We start from the raw sequence: 18,446 nt of genomic DNA on the forward strand, positions 1-18,446 counted from the left end.
TGAGAAAAGTTGATCAGCCTTACTTGGGAATGTTGAGTTTGGGATTTTTTATGTGTTTTATTTTTATTAAATATTAACACAAAATTAGAATATGAAATGCTACATTATATATTAAGAACAATTTTTTTTGGTCTTTTTAAAAACAATAATACGATTTCTTATTAGATTTAATGTGCATATGACTAAAACTGGTGGTATTGACTATTGACTTTGATATTTGTTATGGATTTTTTATTAAATAATAATAAAAATACATATTTTATTCAAAAGTATTAAAGTTAGAATATGAAATGTTATATATTATATTAAGAGCAAGTTTTTTTTAGATATTACTACAAAACTAGACTATTATAGAGTATATTAAGTATATTATAAGTATATTATAGTACTATAATGTTATATAATATATTAAGAGCACATTTGGTGTTTTTGTAAACATTAATAAGATTTCTTATTAGACTTCATGTGCACTTGACTAAAACTGGTGCTAAAATATGAATATTGACTATTGACTTTGATATTTTTCATGCATATTTTATTAAATATTAATACAAATACATATTTTATTAAAAAATATCAAAGCTAGAATATTAAATGTTATATAACATATTACGAGCAAATTTGGAGTTTGTATAATGTTTTTTTTTTATATTAATACAAAACTAGAATATCATATAGTATATTAAGTATATTATAAGTATATTTTAGTACTATAATGTTATATAATATATTAAGAGCACATTTGTGTGGTGTTAATAAGATTTCCTAATAGATTTCATATGCACATATGACTGAAACTGGTCTTAAAATGTATGATTTATTTTGGTTACTGAGAAAAGTTAATTAAGTTGATTTCTTATTAGACTTCGTTTGACTGAAACTGGTGCTAAAATGTGATAAAATTATTTATTTTGGTAACAGAGAAATGTTGACCACCTTTACCCGTTAATATTGAGTTTGATATTTTAAAATGCATTTTATTTTTATGAAAATATTAATACAAAACTAGAATATGACATGTTTTATAATATACTGTGCTAAAATATTAATATTGAATATTGAGTTTGGTATTTTAATGATTTCTTTTAATTTAATATCAATACAAATACATATTTTATTCAAAAGTATCAAAGCTAGAATATGAAATGTTATATAATATATTAAGAGCAAATTTGTTCGGTGTTTTTGTAAACATTAATACGATTTTTATTAGATTTCATATGCACAATGCCAAAAACTAGTGCTAAAATGTATGATTTATTTTGGTAATTGTAAAAAGTTGATCACCCTTACTTGGAAATGTTGAGTTTGATATTTTTTATGTATTTTATTTTTATTAAATATTAATACAAAACTGGATTGTCAAATTTTATATAATATATTAAGAGATATATTATTTGTTTGGTGTTTTTGTAAACATTAATAAGATTTGTTAATAGATTTCATGTGCACATGACTAAAGCGGGTGCTAAAATATGAATAATAAATATTGAGTTTGATATTTTTAATGCATTTTTAATTAAAATATTAATACAAATACATATTTTACTAAAAAGCTGATTACCATTACCAGGGAATACTGTTGTATATGGTAACCTATATATAACCTATATATATAAATATTAATATAAGTACATATTTTATTTAACAAAAAAATTTAATTAATTATTAAAACCAATTATTTTGGTAACTAATAAGCATGTAAAGTTGTATATGGTGTATTTGTATTTACTTTTAAATTATATATATATATATATTTATATATTAAAGTTGATGCTTGTAATGTTAATCATTTTTATTGGGGAATTTTAAGATGTACATGGCATATATATATATATATATATATATATATATATATGTGACCCTGGACCACAAAACCAGTCTTAAGTCGCTGTGGTATGTTTGTAGCAATAGCCAAAAATACATTGCATGGGTCAAAACTTTTGATTTTTCTTTTATGCCAAAAACCATTGAGAAATTAAGTAAAGTTCATGTTCCATGAAGATTTTTTGTAAAATTCCTACTGTAAACATATCAAAATGTAATTTTTGATTTGTAATATGCATTGTTAAGAACCTAATTTGGACAACTTTAAAGGTGATTTTCTCAGTCTTTTTGATTTTTTTGCATCCTCAGATTTCTGATTTCAAATAAATGCATCTCAGTCAAATATTGTCCTATCCTAACAAACCATACATCAATAGAAAGCTTATTTATTTAGCTTTCATATGATGTATAAATCTCAGTTTTGTCAAATTGAACCTTATGACTGGTTTTGTGGTCCAGGGTCACATATATATATATGTATATACATAGAATATTTATAACATTTCAAAAAGTCAAGGTGAATTCTACCGCGGTATTATAATATGTGACTTTCCATTTGTTTTTCAATCCTGTGAAAATGCTGTTTGTGTGCCTGTGGGCTATTTGTGGGTAAAGTGTTTTTCAACACAACAGGGTTCTGGGGTTGATATTACTGCTCTGAAAATGCCTCAAATTGTGTTAAAGCAGCTGGGAAAAGCTGTTACGTGCAGTTTTACTCATGAGCAAGTCATTTTTCCCCGCTTATTTTCTTTACACGTGATACTTGGTGTCATTATGTGCGTTAGAATTTATTTAGCTCGTTCTATCTTTTTTAGAAGCTGATTTATTTACAGACGGATCCGCTGGTGACAGCACAGGAACGGCCTGTCATGTCTTGAACGGCTAAGTACATGTAAAGTGACTGGATTACATGTCTTGGTGCTTTAACACTTTGTCATCTAAATCTAGAGCTCATGCCGCATCTACCACACACACACACACACACTTATCCACACACATACACACCACTGAACTCATATTACTGTCATCCGTGTACAACCTGCAAAGTTAACAACTGTGCTTTTTAAAGAAAATACAACAGAAGCCAAGATAAGTATAGGCCTACGCATCCCATCCGTTTGGCTAATCATGGCTATATGTTAAAAAAAAAAAAAGTTTTAGTTCACACATACCGATATGATAGTCCAAATTCATTGTGATAATTGTATTTTTTGGAAGTCAGTCCAGAGTGTCCCCTCATGTGACTCTCTGTGGCCCCCCTTGCCCCTCAGACTTCACATTACCACATGAATGGCCGGCTGCAAAGGGCCAGTTCAGCCTCGGACGCCAACAGAAGGCAGGAGATTTGCAATTCAATCTGCTCCTAGTCGGGACAGACCTGTCACCAGTATGACAGAGGCCGAGGGGGTGGGGGACCACCACATCACTCCAGCATACATGACAGCACTGCGCCTATCCTGAGGAGACGGACGGACATTTCAGACATTATGGAAACATTTAAAACATGTTAAAAATAACAATTATAATCAGCAGTAAAATAGCTGGATTAACAGTCACTGTCAGGTAAATTGTCGCAATTTGACCAGAATTGAAAAAGTAAAACAATTCCCTGGTGAAAAAACAGCTAAAACCAGCCTAGGTTTTAGCTGGTTATAGCTGGTCAGCAGGCTGGTTTTAGAGGGGTTTTGGCCACTTTTCCAGCCTGGTCAGGCTGGGAAAGCACCAGCTAAAACCGGCCTGACCAGCCTGGCCATGCTGGGAGACCAGCTAAAACCAGCTACTTACATTGACCAGCTACTTTAGCTGTTTTTTTCAGCAGGGTTCTTTTAAAAAAAAAAAGAACAACTCATGAAATAATAATATTCAATATTTTTAAATCCTTATTCTGAGAACACAGTTAAAACTGAAATCTAAAATCTACCATTAATCTTACTTTCTCTTGGTGCGGTCTCGTTTAAATACAGTTTTTTACAGACGCTAGGACACACTTCTCAATACTTAGGTCACTTTTGCAAAACTCTTCACACAGTGAGCACAACAGAAGTCTGTGTGGGCTAAACTGAGGATCAATTATCATTGTTTTGGCACAAAAGGCATTCATTGACTACATCTCTCAAATTTTATGAATTCTTTTCTCACTCAGACACAACAACTGACAAAAATCTTTGTACGTACAGGACATTTTGCACATGCTTACATACTGTTTTCAAAACTGTTAAACTCATGTTCAAAACAATGACATAATGACAAAATTTATTGAAACATATTTCAAATCTAAAAATGCAGTTTAACCAGCCACAGCTGATTCTCATTGTAGATGAACATCTACACAGGTGTTACTCTTTCAATTTCATTACAAAAGGAGACAACTGCTGAATAGGTTTGTATTGTGATGTAAACATGGACCCAAATAAAAATAAATAAACGACATAAAATATTGATGAATTCTGCATCATGTCTGATTCATTCCAGTAACATATTGCAGTTATAAACAATATATATTGCAATTATAAACAGAGATGTGTCCTTGTTTTACACAAGAAAACACTGTGTAATGCTACATGTTGTTAGTGTTTTTAGGTCATTGTTTTGTGGGTGACAAAGTGTGTTTGTCGGCTGTCAACCTTTGCTAGTGTTCTGGAAGAATGAGTTTATTTGAGACTTGAATAAAGTGTTTTGGTAGTTGTAGTGCATTTTGAATGTGAAATGAACTGCTTTGCCAAGCTGAAAGTCGGTTAGGAGAATTGTGTGAAGAGTTTTGCAAAAGTGACCTAAGTATTGAGAAATGTGTCCTAGCGTCTGTAAAAAACTGTAAATAGTTTTTAATTGTAGAACCCAAAATTTTGTTTAATTTAATATAAATTACAGACATATTTTAAATTACTCTTAAGTCAAAACATCTCTTAGTTCTTTATAATGTGAGCAAATACAGAGCAAATACCTAAAAGACTAACCAAACCTTATTTCTGAGTCACACAGAAACGCCCTCTAGCCTACAGCAGAACGGTCAATGGGCTCCTCAGAAGAAGATGTCATTTCCGGTGAAGATGTGTGATTATTTCCGGGTTTTACAGCAACATGGCAGCGCCCTTAGGTCTGCACCTGGAGTTTGGGTTTGTATTTATTGCTTCGTTTATGATTCATCGCATTTGCCTTGTGTTTCACTGGTTACGTTAATACAGGAAATGAATGAGAAGTCTACAAACCAACTCGATTTAAGCTTTACCAAATCGACTTGGTGGATAAAGACTGTTATTTTTAGCGGTTTAACGTCAGGAAGAACAAGAAACCCCGGTTTAAATGAAAAAGTAAACCGAATGAAAATGAATTTCATGTACTTATTTTCTAGAAGCAGCGCGAGCTGAGGTTGTTGTCAGAGCTGTCAATCATGCAGGCGTCGTGTGCACTCGAAACTGACTAGAATAATAAACTGCTTCACTCAGTGAAAATGAAAACAAATAACGTTAATAATCGATGTAGACGTACACTCGATTGAAGAAGCTTTAGTTTTAACAGAAATATTTAATAGAATGATTTATAGTTTTAAGATTTATAAATAGGAACGGTTGGTTACATCAGTGAGGGGATATTTCAATGCTACACTCACTGAGAGAAATATCAGCCAGAGATTTTCCCTCATGTTAGAAAAAGGTTTGTGACACGTTTTGACAGTGCTTAAGAAATTGATACTGTATGACAGAATAATACAAGTGTAATATGTAAGCCTGGACCACAAGACCAGTCATAAGTAGCATGGGTATATTTGTAGCAATAGACATTTATGGGTCAAAATTATCGAGTTTTCTTTTATGCCAAAAATCATTAGGGTATGAAGTAAAGATCATGTTCCATGAAGATATTTAGTAAATTTCCTGCTGTAAATATGTCATAACTTAATTTTTTATTAGTAATATACATGGCTAAGAACTTAAATTGGACAACTTTAAAGGCGATTTTCTCAATATTTCGATTTGTTTTGCAAACTCAGATTCCAAATATGTAAATAGTTGTATCTCTGCCAAATCTTGTCTTATTCTAAAAAACCAAACATTCATGGGAAGCTTATACAGCTTATTAGATGTTGTATAATCCCAATTTAAAAAAAAAAACCTTTATGACTGGTTTTGTGGTCAAAGGTCACATATATAATAATCAAGCAATTGTTTCAACATTTCTTCTTATGAGGGAAAGTGTACTACTTTATGGGTTTTCCCCCCTTATTGCTCCCTTTTATTATAGGAGAGAGGGAATGTTTGCATTTCAACATTAACAGAACATTATAGGCTAACTTAAAGGTCCACTGAAGTGCCTTGAAACACGCAGCGTTCTTCTATGTGGTGACGTACTTTTAACTGAAACAAAAACAAATCGCCCCGCCCCGCCCACTTATTTTGAACAGCCAATAGCGTTCCATTAATATCTGCTCGGGCCAGAGCCGTTGAGCTTGGTAAAGCCGCATTTGTAAGCTTATGACAGCCACAGACTAATAAATTACCCCACAGACTCAATATTAAACTCTTGCTAAAACGAAATAGTGATCATAATCATGCTGAGGTTGTGTAGTTTAATACATGCCGACCGCACATATGAGCGCATATGATCTGCTCTGTGTATTGCGTCTCTGCGTAGGGGGCGGAACACTACGGACTCTAGAGAGCATTTGATTGGACAGAACGTTTGATGAGAAACTGAAGTGCACGGTGATATCATCCAAATCCTTGATTCATATTGGCGGAAGTGACGAGACTGTAAGTTTTGAATGCCCATATCTCGTAAACGCGAATTTTGTCGTTGTTTTGAAGCACACTAGCATATAGATATTCTTAAGGCTAATATATTCATACTAAAAGCCAAAAAAATGTAATTTTGATTTCAGGGGGACTTTAAGCACAACTGTAAGTCCTTACAGACTGAGATGTACTTATTAATAATACAGATTATAGCAGAGAAACAAAACAAGAAATGAATCCAATTTAAAAAAAATAATAAAACACATACATAAACATTGTGTTAGGGTTATTAATTATAAATTAAATATAATTAAATAATAATTTAATAAATTAAAATAATACTGATAAACAAATCAAATAATTTTCTTGCCCTATAACTTCTCATAATATTCAAGACCTCAGGAAAAGCGAATTTGGAAATTTTGCTAGCTAGATTCGAATCATATAAGCATCACAGCTCAAAATGTCTGAACAGTTTTCTAAATTATGTTTGAACCAGAATACATACTTTTTCCAGTATTCAAAGTTGTCCTAAAACCAAAACAATACCTGTTCTTGTCTTAGGACGACTTTTTTGATCCACTTCAAATGTTGACTACTGCAGACTGAATACTAACAGAATGTAAGACAGTACGAATTATCCAAAGATTTATATTTTAAACAATAGCATGCAATTGTCACACAGCCTAAATACATTTTGCTTATCACTTTATTGTGCAGTTCAGCAAATGCTGTTCAGTTCTAATCTTGTAAATGATCATCGTTGTGTTGCTTTTTTGATTAAATTTTGTGTTAAAATTCATTAACTCAGACGTGCTGTAGCATAATCAGCCAAAAAGACTGCTGAGCACATTGTATTGTGAAATACAGCATCCAGCTTTTTCTATTACGTGGAAGTAAAACTATAAGTCAGACTTCCGGTTCATTAGCCACTATAGAGAGAAAAGGAAAAGGATAACAACGTGTGTGCTTAAGAACAACAAACCAGTATGCTCATGATTAATATAATACTTTGAAATAACATGGTAAGACACCAATTTGCAATATCAAGCAGCAAAACAAGCTTTTTTTTACAGACCAGAACCTAGACCCATAAAATTTACAAATGGCCATGTCCGCTCTTATGGGAAGAAAAAGGTCAAAACAGTATCCCATATAGTACCTCTGTTTTATACCACTCATTTTGACAAATATACTAGGCCATCAGGGTATTCCATGCATTCAGAAAAGTTGCATAATGTGCACAGTGCACGTATTGTATATTGCAGTAATAATTAGAGTAGTATGGCAGTATGCTATAGAGCAACAGAGAACATAGATGGCATCCGAGTGACAGAAAGAGAGAGCTTCTCAAAACAAATCTTGGCCTGAGTTCACTGGGTGCAGAAAAATTTTGCATTTGGCTTTTGGTCAAAGTCCTCACTGCTTTCAAGTCGCAACAGAGTCCTATGTGACTGTCTATGGACAGAGGTGGTGTTTGTGAGTGGCCTTTCTGAGGCTGGCACACAGGCTGGCTTCTCTCTGTACCGCTAGAGTACGGGCATCTAGCCAGGCCGGGCGATCTGGAGGACAACTGGGCATTCTCCAGGAGATGTGAGCTCTCTTTATTGGGTCTGCACCTGCTACATGAGTCCTACTCTGACTTCATGTCCCTATCTGCTTTTTTTTTTCCACTGACATGCACCTTCTCTCGGTCTTACATGGATCTCTCTCACTTACTGAGTTGCGTTTATTAAATTCAAATGCTTGACTGGTTAAATGCTTAAATGTATACTGTGTTTTTGTCTTCTTTGAGATAAATATGTTGGTCTGCATACCTTTTATTTTGGGTCTTTATGTAAGTTAAAATGTAAGTTAGGTAACGTCATTTTTTTAAAAAGAAACTACAGTGTTGATGCCATGCATACAGCCTGGTGCTCTCCAGAAGTGCTATTACATCTTTTAAAAAAAACATCAAATTTGAATCTCTGTGACATCTAATTTCAAAATATTAAGGACAAGAAACAGTTTTCTGGGGGTGTTTTGTCATACATTAGATGTTAAGTAAATTAAAGCTCATTGAAGATACTGCTAAATGATTTTAGAATCATTTACTGAACATTGTTGTTGAAGATCTACCCATAAGAGGCAATAATAGCATTTTGTGAACTGTATTTTTTTCTGTTTTAGAGGAGGAGCTGAACTTCTCTTTGATGGGGTCAAGAATCATCATGTGACACTCCCTGGCCAATCAGATCCTTGTGAGTATTTAAAAAATGTACCTCTTCTGATTTGTTCATGGAGTTTACTAGTGCTAGTATCACTGTTACTATTGCTCACAATTATAACAAACCCGTAACACATATTAAAAGCAGAATTCACCCAAAAATGAAAACTCTTTCTTTAATGTTGTTTTAAGTACAAAAAAGTATGACTTTATTTTGTGGAATGCTTCACCTGTTTTTGTCCATATAATGAATGTCACTGGGGTCCAAAATATTGTATGGAGAAAAACACTCAGGCCTGTTTCAAAATACATTAATTTTTGTTCCACAGAAAAATATAAGCCATATATGTTTGGAAATTACACAATGACAGAATTTCATTTTGGGGTGAACTGACCATTTAAAAGTAAGCATTGGTATTACTAAAATGCCTCCAATCAGTTGACTTGAGTAACCACCAAACAATGCCCAAGATACCACCCAGAAGAACACACCAGCAAACGTATAACAGTGTACCACAAGTCCACAACACTGTAGTGTTGTGCCAGTTTTGCACAGGCGAACACCACTCAAGTTATCAGAAAATGTGAATATTTAGTTTATATTTCTCTGTTGTTCTAATTGTTATTTTACATTGACCATGAAAGATTGTATTCTTAAGCTTATAATAACCAGATGTTCTTTTGGTTTTTTTAATTCAACCAAAAATATGTTGGGAAATATTGACAGACTTCATACAGACTAAAACGTTTAGCGTTTTTTCTAAACCAAGCCAATGCTTTACCATTCCCAGCACTGATGACTTAATTAGCTCCAAATATCTTCACTCTTTCTCTCCCAATACCGGAGATTCGGAAGTAGGATTCACTTATTGGCCTTATATCTTGCTGGAACTAAAGGATGCCTTTTTTCTCTTCTACCCCTATAGAAGAGAGTCACACAAATCATACCAGATTATGTGCTGCTTTCTCCACATCTATCTCTTTTTTTCCTGCCATCCCTCTGCAAGTTGCCCTTTTCCCATTCGCCTCTGTTCCTCCCCTGACCTCTCGGAGCCCTGGTTCACACGCTTCCCTGGACACCTTTTCTTCTAGCCATTCCTGCTTTCACCCTGACATCGGGCCAATGGCGAACCAGTGCCGGACTGCCATCACAAATCGAGTTTTTTTCCCCCTCCACCCCTCCCTCAGCAACAATGGAGCTGAGCCCCTTCTCCATACATCCCACCTCCCCCTCAACCACCAACATCTGTGAGCCTCTCTGCGCCCAGCCATTCTTCCCCTAACTGCTCCATTATTGGGCCCCTTTCACTTGTAAATGTGGCCAGTGATACTGTTGATGGATCTTTTATGCCTAGTGCTGGGGTCACAGGAAAGGTATGGAGGGCCAGTAAAGGAGGGAGTGACAATTGTTACAAAGCACTAAGTCCTTTTTGTGTGCAGTCATTTTTTGGGATGCCTGACAGTACAAATGCCTCACTCCTACAAACACCTCGCATTCCTACAGCTTCCCGGTGGGACATTTGGGTGAAAGTGGTGGGATGCTTGGTTGTGGGGGAGCACTTGTATTTGCCCCCTGTATTTAAGCACAGAGTGGATAACATGTTCTCTGCCATTGCTGGATTGGAAGGCAAGTCATTTATGAGTCATTAGTGCAAAAGATGGATTGGGAAAGCGAGACCTTATATCCCATGCACATGCTCACAATGAGGAGGAGGAGATTCCCAAATTTTAGCTGACTAATTGCTGTATCAATAGTTATGGTACAGTATAACTTTCTTTGAGCTTGCCATGTGGATCAGTTTCCACACAGATTAAATTACTGGGTTACAGAACCTTTCTTTCCTTCAGAAAGTTCTGCAAGGTCAACTTCATAACTCAAGGATGATCTAGTTGTTTAGTGGGAGAATCTTTTTGGCACAGTTGTTCAGAAACTTGTTGAGAGTTTCATAGTAGCTTAGTAGTAGTAGTAGTACACTCTTTATTCATAACCAGTCACTTTTCCTGCAAGTACAGTGGCCTTAGTCTTTCACTTTGGTTCTGAGATGTATTGAATCAGAATAGAACTTTTGACCAAGTGTGTTGGTATTTTTGCATCCCTGTCCCAACTCTGAAGTTGGGAACATTGGGATACACATGTACTTTGGTGGCCTTGCCAAACAAGAGAAGGGTCAAGCTCCGTGGCACCAGAGTATCCACGACAACCTGTCCACAAAAGTGGACGGCAGGAGGGAATGTGGCCACCGAGACCTCACAGGGGCCTGGGGGATGACCTTGGAGCACTTTTGAAGCCCATAGTCCATACGTATGTTTGTGGGCATGATTTGAGTACGTCACGGATGGCTGGCTATGATTGCTAAGGCTGACGCTGGCTCTCTACACTAATCCCTCCTAAATTTTCTGTCCACTGGTCCAGACCCTTCTAAGTGATTGATGAGTAGTGCTGAGCCCCCCGCAGCCGGACACACACACACATGATCGTCATAGAAACGCCAACCCTCATATCCCAAGCAAGATGAATGACTTCATTCCCTCCCACCCACAGATAGTGGTGATAATGATGATCGTCATGCAAAGAGAAAGGAAACTGAGAGAGTTAGCCAGCCACTATGCTACGCAGACGCCGCCACCCTCCCACGCATGCTTTATCCCAGCATGCACCTGTCTGCGCTGACGCATACTCCCCCCTCCTCCCATTCGAGTTCTCCCTCGGTCTCCTCCTACCTCACCACAACCTATCCAGTCCTTTTCGTCTTACATTCTTCCCTTACCCCTACAAAAAAAGGGACGTGGGGTGTCTTGTTGACCTCTTACTCTTTGCTCCTGGTTCACATGAACCACCCAGAACGAAGGAGACTTTCGCTTCGTTTATCTCAAGTTCCCCCAATCAAAGGACAGATGTGGCTGAAAGTGATCACGTCTGTTTTTTGCCCCTGCTTTTGGTCCTAGTCAATATTCATTGTGGTAGCGTAGCACTGAGGCAAGCATCACTCTTCTTTATAGGTTCAGGATTGTGGGCTAGCCGAGCTGCAAGGTACAACGATCGTTACACAACTGAAGAGGCTGACAGCGATCCAATTAACCTGAAACAGCCTCTGTTGCTCGACCCCTGCCTCTCGCTGAGAAGCATGCTTACAAGCGCACACACTTGCACGCATTGGTGCTGACATCTCTGAAAGCTTCAGTTCTGGTGGAAACTTGCCCAGTTGAGAGCATTGTATAGACCTTCTCTCCTGCACCCACTCGCCCTCTTCTTTCGTCTCTCGCTAATTTGCCTTGGTCTAATTATACACGCTTGCGTAGCCAGTTAGCTGTAGCACAACGCCGCAAGTGACTACGTCTACTGGTCTCCTCAAACTCATCAAGGGTTTCCCAGCCCCCCTTCACAGGTTCTCTGGTTCTAGTCACCATTGCCCACCTGAGACCTTATATGTCCATCCCTGCTGGTCGAATTGAGATAGGTGTCAGTAAAATCCACCGCCACACACAGAGTGTGAGAGGACAGTGTTAAATGTTGCCAAATGCCTCAGTTAATGGACCACCTTTAAAAAAAAAAATCTTCCCTTATGGGATTTACAGCCGAGATATATGCTGACACACATAAGTACACCTACACAGTCATTGCCAGCTATCCTGTAATGCCCCTTCAAATATGTCCTAGGATTATATAAAACGAAATTGCATTAAAGTTTAGTGGTTATATTTTCATCCTATTTACTTCCAAAGATTCAGGTGAGTTATAAATGTTGTTGCACAGGATTATATCGCAGAACAGGGATCAGCAGCAGTATGGAGTTTATTTCTTTGGCTGTGCAGGTGAGTCTACACATTCAGTCTTCGGATAGGGTGGACAGAGCGCTAGCTATTTCAGATGTTTTTCAAAGCTCCGTCTCTGATGTCACAATTCTAATAAGTGTAATGTCCTCCCATACAGAAAAACTAGCGATCTTCGGGAACACAAAATACGCTAAGTGCGCAATTTGCGTGCCCAGCCTTAACAATGTCGACCACAGCAAACTTGCAAACAATAAATTCAAACTCCTCCCCAGATCAAATGAAAACATCTCTTTCTCTCTCTTTTCCATCTTTCTCCCCCCTCTTCCTCACTCTTGCTCCGTCTTAGTCTCCACCACCCCTCTGAGGAGAAAACTGGTACGTTCCAGAAATGGACGCTGATGATACAATGTTGATGTTGGACATACAGACTTGTCCGCCATGTTGGGCAGTGAAACTTCAATGCTTACCCACGATATAAAACAATTGTCATCAGTCATCACATGCTAGAATTTTCACAGAACACACCACACATGTTGAAGACCAAACTTTAATACCCTTTACTTAGTGGAATAACAACCAGTACCTTTGATTGGATATTATTTGCATGGCTAATTGTGTAAATGCCAAGCTTTAAAACATTCTAAGCAAAATGTAGAACACGTTTGTTTATCATAGGATGGTCATCTCTAGCACATTTTGTTTTCATGGGGGGTGTGCAGACATCCTAGATTTCATTTGAATTCACTTTGAAGCGCTGGGTTTATATCCATCAATCACAACACCCCCCCCCCCCACATATATGGCTTTTAGCCGTTATCCTTATAACCTACCTATTCCAGTCACGTTTACCTGGTCGGTGCTTTTGGCTGATACGGCTACACTCAATGGCGTCTCTATGTTTACGAATCTAAATTTAATTGGTGTCACTGCTATATTTTCAATGGCGCGCTCAAAAATGACAGTGGGCGAGTCTTCATATACCTCCTTCAAACCTCCCCCCTACCTCGCATTCGAGGCTCTGTCGCGTCACATCGACCGTGGGGCTGGCTCACTGAACTCTGACCTGTGACCTTTGACCTCTGTGGTGGTACTCTTACAGGGGACATGAAGCAGCTGCTCGCGTGGATCCGAGGGAACATGCTGAAGGAGCGCCCAGAGCTCTTTATGCAGGGCAACACTGTGTAAGTACACACACGCAGACGCACAGTAAATACGTTACCGAAGCAGGATGATGCTCGGGCAAACATACACACACGCGCTGTAGACACACACTCGTAATAAATGCAGTGCTATGCGGGTTCGCTGCGGAATCGCCGTGAGGTCAAGGAGGCAGAATCACACCACGCTACCGGGTGTGACGCGTATATATTTGGCCAGGGATAAAATAATTATTTTTTTATGCTTTCGGTGCATTAGTAAAGGTTTAAGAAATAGTACGGTTACTACAGTCTTGCTTCCTCAGCTCATACTAAAAAATGGGTGGATTTTTTAGTATTTTTTTGTAATTCTGATATAATTATTTTATTCCCAAAAATGCTTTTGCATTCTCCAACAGAGAGATTCATCATAAATGACCTTATTCTTGCCTGACGTAACTATAGCATGGACTGCTAACTAAAAAAAAGAAATCTGCTATGGATAATTGCAGTAAGCCTCTGATACACAGTGTATCAATGGCGTATAAACCTGTTTGGCCATGAGGGGCCACCCCGTCACCTACATTAGCACCTCATACTTAAAATCTAAATAAAATACAAAACACACAGAATTTTGCTTTATTTGAGTAGGCAGGTATTAATAGACACATAAAGCAAATGGTATGGTGTTATATTTTATAAAGCTGTATTGTGTTATTGCATTGATCCCTGTAATTGTAAATGTGCTAATCTTTGTAAGAAGATGTTCTATGCATAGTCTTTATTGTGCTTCATCTTGCACTTGTGTGTTGGTACGAGAAAAGCTCATTCATTTAATGAACTGCAGATGCAAGGGTCTTAGAAAACCGCAGCACTGGCGATTTTCATTGTGTATAAAGAGGCTGCGTTATATTATCAGAGAGCTGCTTTACTGTCATGTTTTCAGTGTAGCTCACATCACTTACATGAGCTCTTCTTTTTTTACATACACAGTAGACCTGGGATTCTCGTATTGATCAACGACGCAGACTGGGAACTGATGGTAAGAGTGTGTGAGAGAGAGTGCGTGTGTGTGTGTGTACAGTTCCTCAATCACTCCTTCCACTCTTTCGTTTTAATGACCTGCTCATTTTAGGTCCAGTGTCAGCTTCTCTTCATTCATCTAATGTACATAAAGGTTGTGCTGGGTTGTTCTTTCAGGGAAACATGTATTGGCATCAGGATGTAATTTAAAGAAACACAATCAATGGAAAAAAAGTCAATGTCTCAACAACTGTCAATGATGGCCAAAACCTGCAAATCATGGGTTGATTTAAAGCTGTGGCTCTTTCTACTGTTTTCTACATTTTACGTTAAATATATACATCAGTTCTTCATTGTAGATGCTATTTATTGTCATTTTTAGGGTGAACTGGAGTACCAGCTTCAGGACCAGGATAACGTCGTCTTTATCTCCACACTTCATGGAGGCTAACTGACTCTAAATCAACACCACGCCCATACAGGAGCCCCTCCACCCTTCAAAAGGTCAAAAATCAGATGATCCATCAACAACGGCAATCGTGGCCGATTTCAATCCCAGCCGTGGGCTTCTCAACCAATCTTATTTTGGTTTTAAGTCTAATAAAACGTATCGTCATTGGGGATCTGGCTGCGGAGGGGCGGTTCGCTGTGCCCTGTACCTTACAGGAGCGTGGCGGGGTTACGATGGGGAGCAAGGGCTCATTAGGAAGGTCACTCTGTCTAGCCAGTGTCCAGATGGATTCTCTTGAGACATGGTGGACCGATTGCCCCATGTCAAATGGCTCCGTTATAATTTTCATTTATTTTCTGTTCGATGCCTTGGAGCTATCAAATGTATGTTTACTATGTATGTAAGTCCATATTTTTTTTTATTTTTGATCTGAATGAATAAATATTGTGTATATATTGTCATGCTACTGTTTTATTTGTGATTTTATATACAATGCAAATCCAAATTAGTTTGATGGTTTGTAATAAAGATTTAAATAAAGATATCTCTGCAATACAATATGCATTAATGTTTTATATTTGTCATAATATCAAATATCAACCTGCTAAGCTTAAGTAATAATTTGAGGACAAGAGGTTTTTAAATTCCCACGTCTATGGACTGCTTGTATATAGTTCTAAACGTATCTCTAAATATATTTTGAAGTTTTGCGACGATACATCTAGCATCCTCACATCGTACAGAATAAAAATGGCAGGTCTCTAGTGAAGTGACGTGTTATTTTGTTATGTTGCATATTAATTTGCGTACACTTCCTTGTCCTAGGGTTCACTATATAGAATATTCATTAGAATAAACTATAGGATGACGGCGGGAGGTCGAGCACAAATCTCTCTTGGCTGAAGACTCGATTTGCAACGGAAACCCATATGATAATAGTAACACTAATACAGATGCTAATGGTGTCGAGAAAGAAATGCGTGGTGTCAGAATTGTGTGTGTGTGTGTGTGTGTTTGGAAAGTGAAAGGGGGGAAAACGGGCAAACATGCTTCTCCTGGAGTGTGACCTGTTGGGAGGCCATGAGTCAATTTCTCTTTTATTAAAGACACTTCCTACTGATATTTAAACTAGGCTTATTTAGGTAATCCGCACTTTTGGTTTTCGCCTAATTTTCAAAACGTTTTTTCAAAAGCATTAGATATTAAATTTATTTATACATTTGTCGTGTTTGCTTTGGTTTTTAGCATAAACCGATACAATGTATTATTAGATGTTATCATAAAGTCTATTTAGTTGGCATAATTCAGTGAATTCAGCCAAATTAGTTCAAGCAGGTCTATTTCTTCGTTTGTTTACAGCATACAATTATTGTGAAATTTTTATATAACCTAAATTTGAAGCCAGCATTAAAGGGCTGCAAGATTAAACGCAATTTTAACCGTTTATGAAGATTTTTATATTTCACTGGCGTTTTTCTCATAATAGAATGGATTTATACCACTTGATTTAGCACCCTATGTTGTCGTTGCAAGTTATTTTACACAACAATACAACTAATTATTAATTCTCCGAAATAATATCTCATGCTTGACGAATGTAAGACTTGATGTAGCTAAGCTGTTTTTATTTTAACAATGTCAAAACAAAGATTTATAACAGCGTCAAAATAACAGTTTAAATGCTTTAGCTTGTCTTTAATTAAATAACTATTTACAAATATTGTTTGACGATGAGATTAAATAGGCCTACACAGATTTTACAAAATGGAGCATGGCCACCTGCCTCTTCAAAAAAATATATGGCCTAGGCTAAAAACAAACACTACAAAGCGTTTATCGCTCAGGTGTTGAATATCGCAGAAAATAGGCATAAAATATCTTTCTATCGTACATTTGTCATCCAAGAAATTGTCATTTTAGATTAAATGTAGATTAAGAAATAGGCTAAACTATTGGTTTGTTTCTTTGTAGAACTAGGCTACTGGTTCATAGGCCTATAGGCTTGCTTTTTGTTTATTCTTCAAATACGTTCGAAATCAAGATTTCTGGTTCATTCACTCTAAAATTTTGCACTGTTTTTTCGTTTTATACCAATTTTTTTTTTATGTTGACGCTCAAGTTCAGGCCTGAAACATAGTCGTATGCTAAAGGCTTCAAATCATTTAAACATACTGAATTTTTACTTCCTCTCGTTTGAATCCACCCGTCCGCCACATACAGTTGTATTAATATATTTTACATTTAGTATTCATGTGTGTGTATATATTTTTGGAAACCCGGGCTTCCACCGGAACTTAACGGTTGGACGTCGGTAACCGTTAGAAGTGCGCCATCGACAGGCAAAGCAATAGCATTTACAAGCTTATCATCACAACAATGACAGAAAAAAATATCTTCGACAATTCTGTTTATATATCTAGCTAACATATTCTGTTGAATTTCGTTTAGTGTTTATTTACAATCAAACTTCAATCTAATCTAGAATATTTTAAAAATGGCCGCTACATAGATTTCACCCTTTATGCAGATTATGAAATTCCGTAACTTTATGTGATTTTAATTTTTCGCTAAACAGTCAAGCAGTGATCAGTTTAAGATATGCCTCTTTTGCACGAACCCTGTAAGGTTAGCCTTAGTCATTACATTTAAAATAGTAACCTAAATTGTTATAGTTCTTTTAAATGCATGAAGCAGCAAAACATTATTTTTGTCTATCTTGTGTCGCAACAACTGAATTTAGTACGCTTTATTAACACTTTATCCTAATTCAAAGATCTTGTGGGGCCTAGCAGGCCCTGTATTTTTATTTCAATCATAATCCATAAAAGATCACACGAATGAGTAAATTGAAATGAGTGGCAGTGCACACTTGTTTTTATTTATTTTCCTTTTAATTTCTCAAGCACACGTGGTGCAGGTGCAAAGGTTTAATTCGAACTCAAGTCGGTGCTTCCAAATATCAAACAAAATTCCATCCTTTGGGGCATTTATGTGTTGTGTTTTTCGTTGTCAAAAACGTCACTGAAACTACTTTGTAGTGTAATTAGCAGTTTATTGATTAAGCAAGTGGAACGTATAGTTACCAATACAATCAATCGACTGTCTGAAATGGAATATCAAATCAAGGTAAAACAACTATTTACCGACAGCTGCCCCGCTGTTAAACTGCATTTGGCCTAATGATTGAAGAAAACTCAGAATCACCTTCAATTAATTTTTAGTGTTAGTCCTCGAGAATCAGAGAGATGCCAGCACACACACACACACACACACACACACACACACACACACACACACAC

General features: G+C 36.8%; 1 protein-coding gene across 2 annotated transcripts; it reads left to right on the forward strand.

Moving 5' to 3' along the window:
• Positions 1 to 4,857: 4,857 nt before the first annotated feature.
• On the forward strand, positions 4,858 to 15,916 carry urm1 (ubiquitin related modifier 1). Of its 2 annotated transcripts, none has more exons than XM_073829678.1 (5): positions 4,858 to 4,940; positions 8,727 to 8,797; positions 13,637 to 13,718; positions 14,667 to 14,715; positions 15,079 to 15,916. In XM_073829678.1, the coding sequence occupies exons 1-5, from the start codon at positions 4,906 to 4,908 to the stop codon at positions 15,145 to 15,147; spliced, it is 306 nt and encodes a 101-aa protein (XP_073685779.1). In that variant the 5' UTR covers positions 4,858 to 4,905; the 3' UTR covers positions 15,148 to 15,916. The 2 variants fall into 2 exon arrangements, with proteins under 2 accessions (XP_073685779.1, XP_073685780.1); XM_073829679.1 differs by lacking the exon at positions 15,079 to 15,916 and adding an exon at positions 14,874 to 15,072.
• Positions 15,917 to 18,446: the final 2,530 nt, after the last annotated feature.

Source organism: Garra rufa, chromosome 23, assembly GCF_049309525.1.
Source record: "Garra rufa chromosome 23, GarRuf1.0, whole genome shotgun sequence".
Taxonomy (NCBI): Eukaryota; Metazoa; Chordata; class Actinopteri; order Cypriniformes; family Cyprinidae; genus Garra; species Garra rufa.

Coding starts and splice junctions, on each gene's coding strand:
- urm1 (XM_073829678.1), top strand. CDS start 4,906: ATGGCAGCGCCCTTAGGTCTGCACCTGGAGTTTGG. Junction 13,719..14,666: donor TTTATGCAGGGCAACACTGT/GTAAGTACACAC, acceptor TTACATACACAG/TAGACCTGGGATTCTCGTAT. Junction 14,716..15,078: donor ACGCAGACTGGGAACTGATG/GTAAGAGTGTGT, acceptor TGTCATTTTTAG/GGTGAACTGGAGTACCAGCT.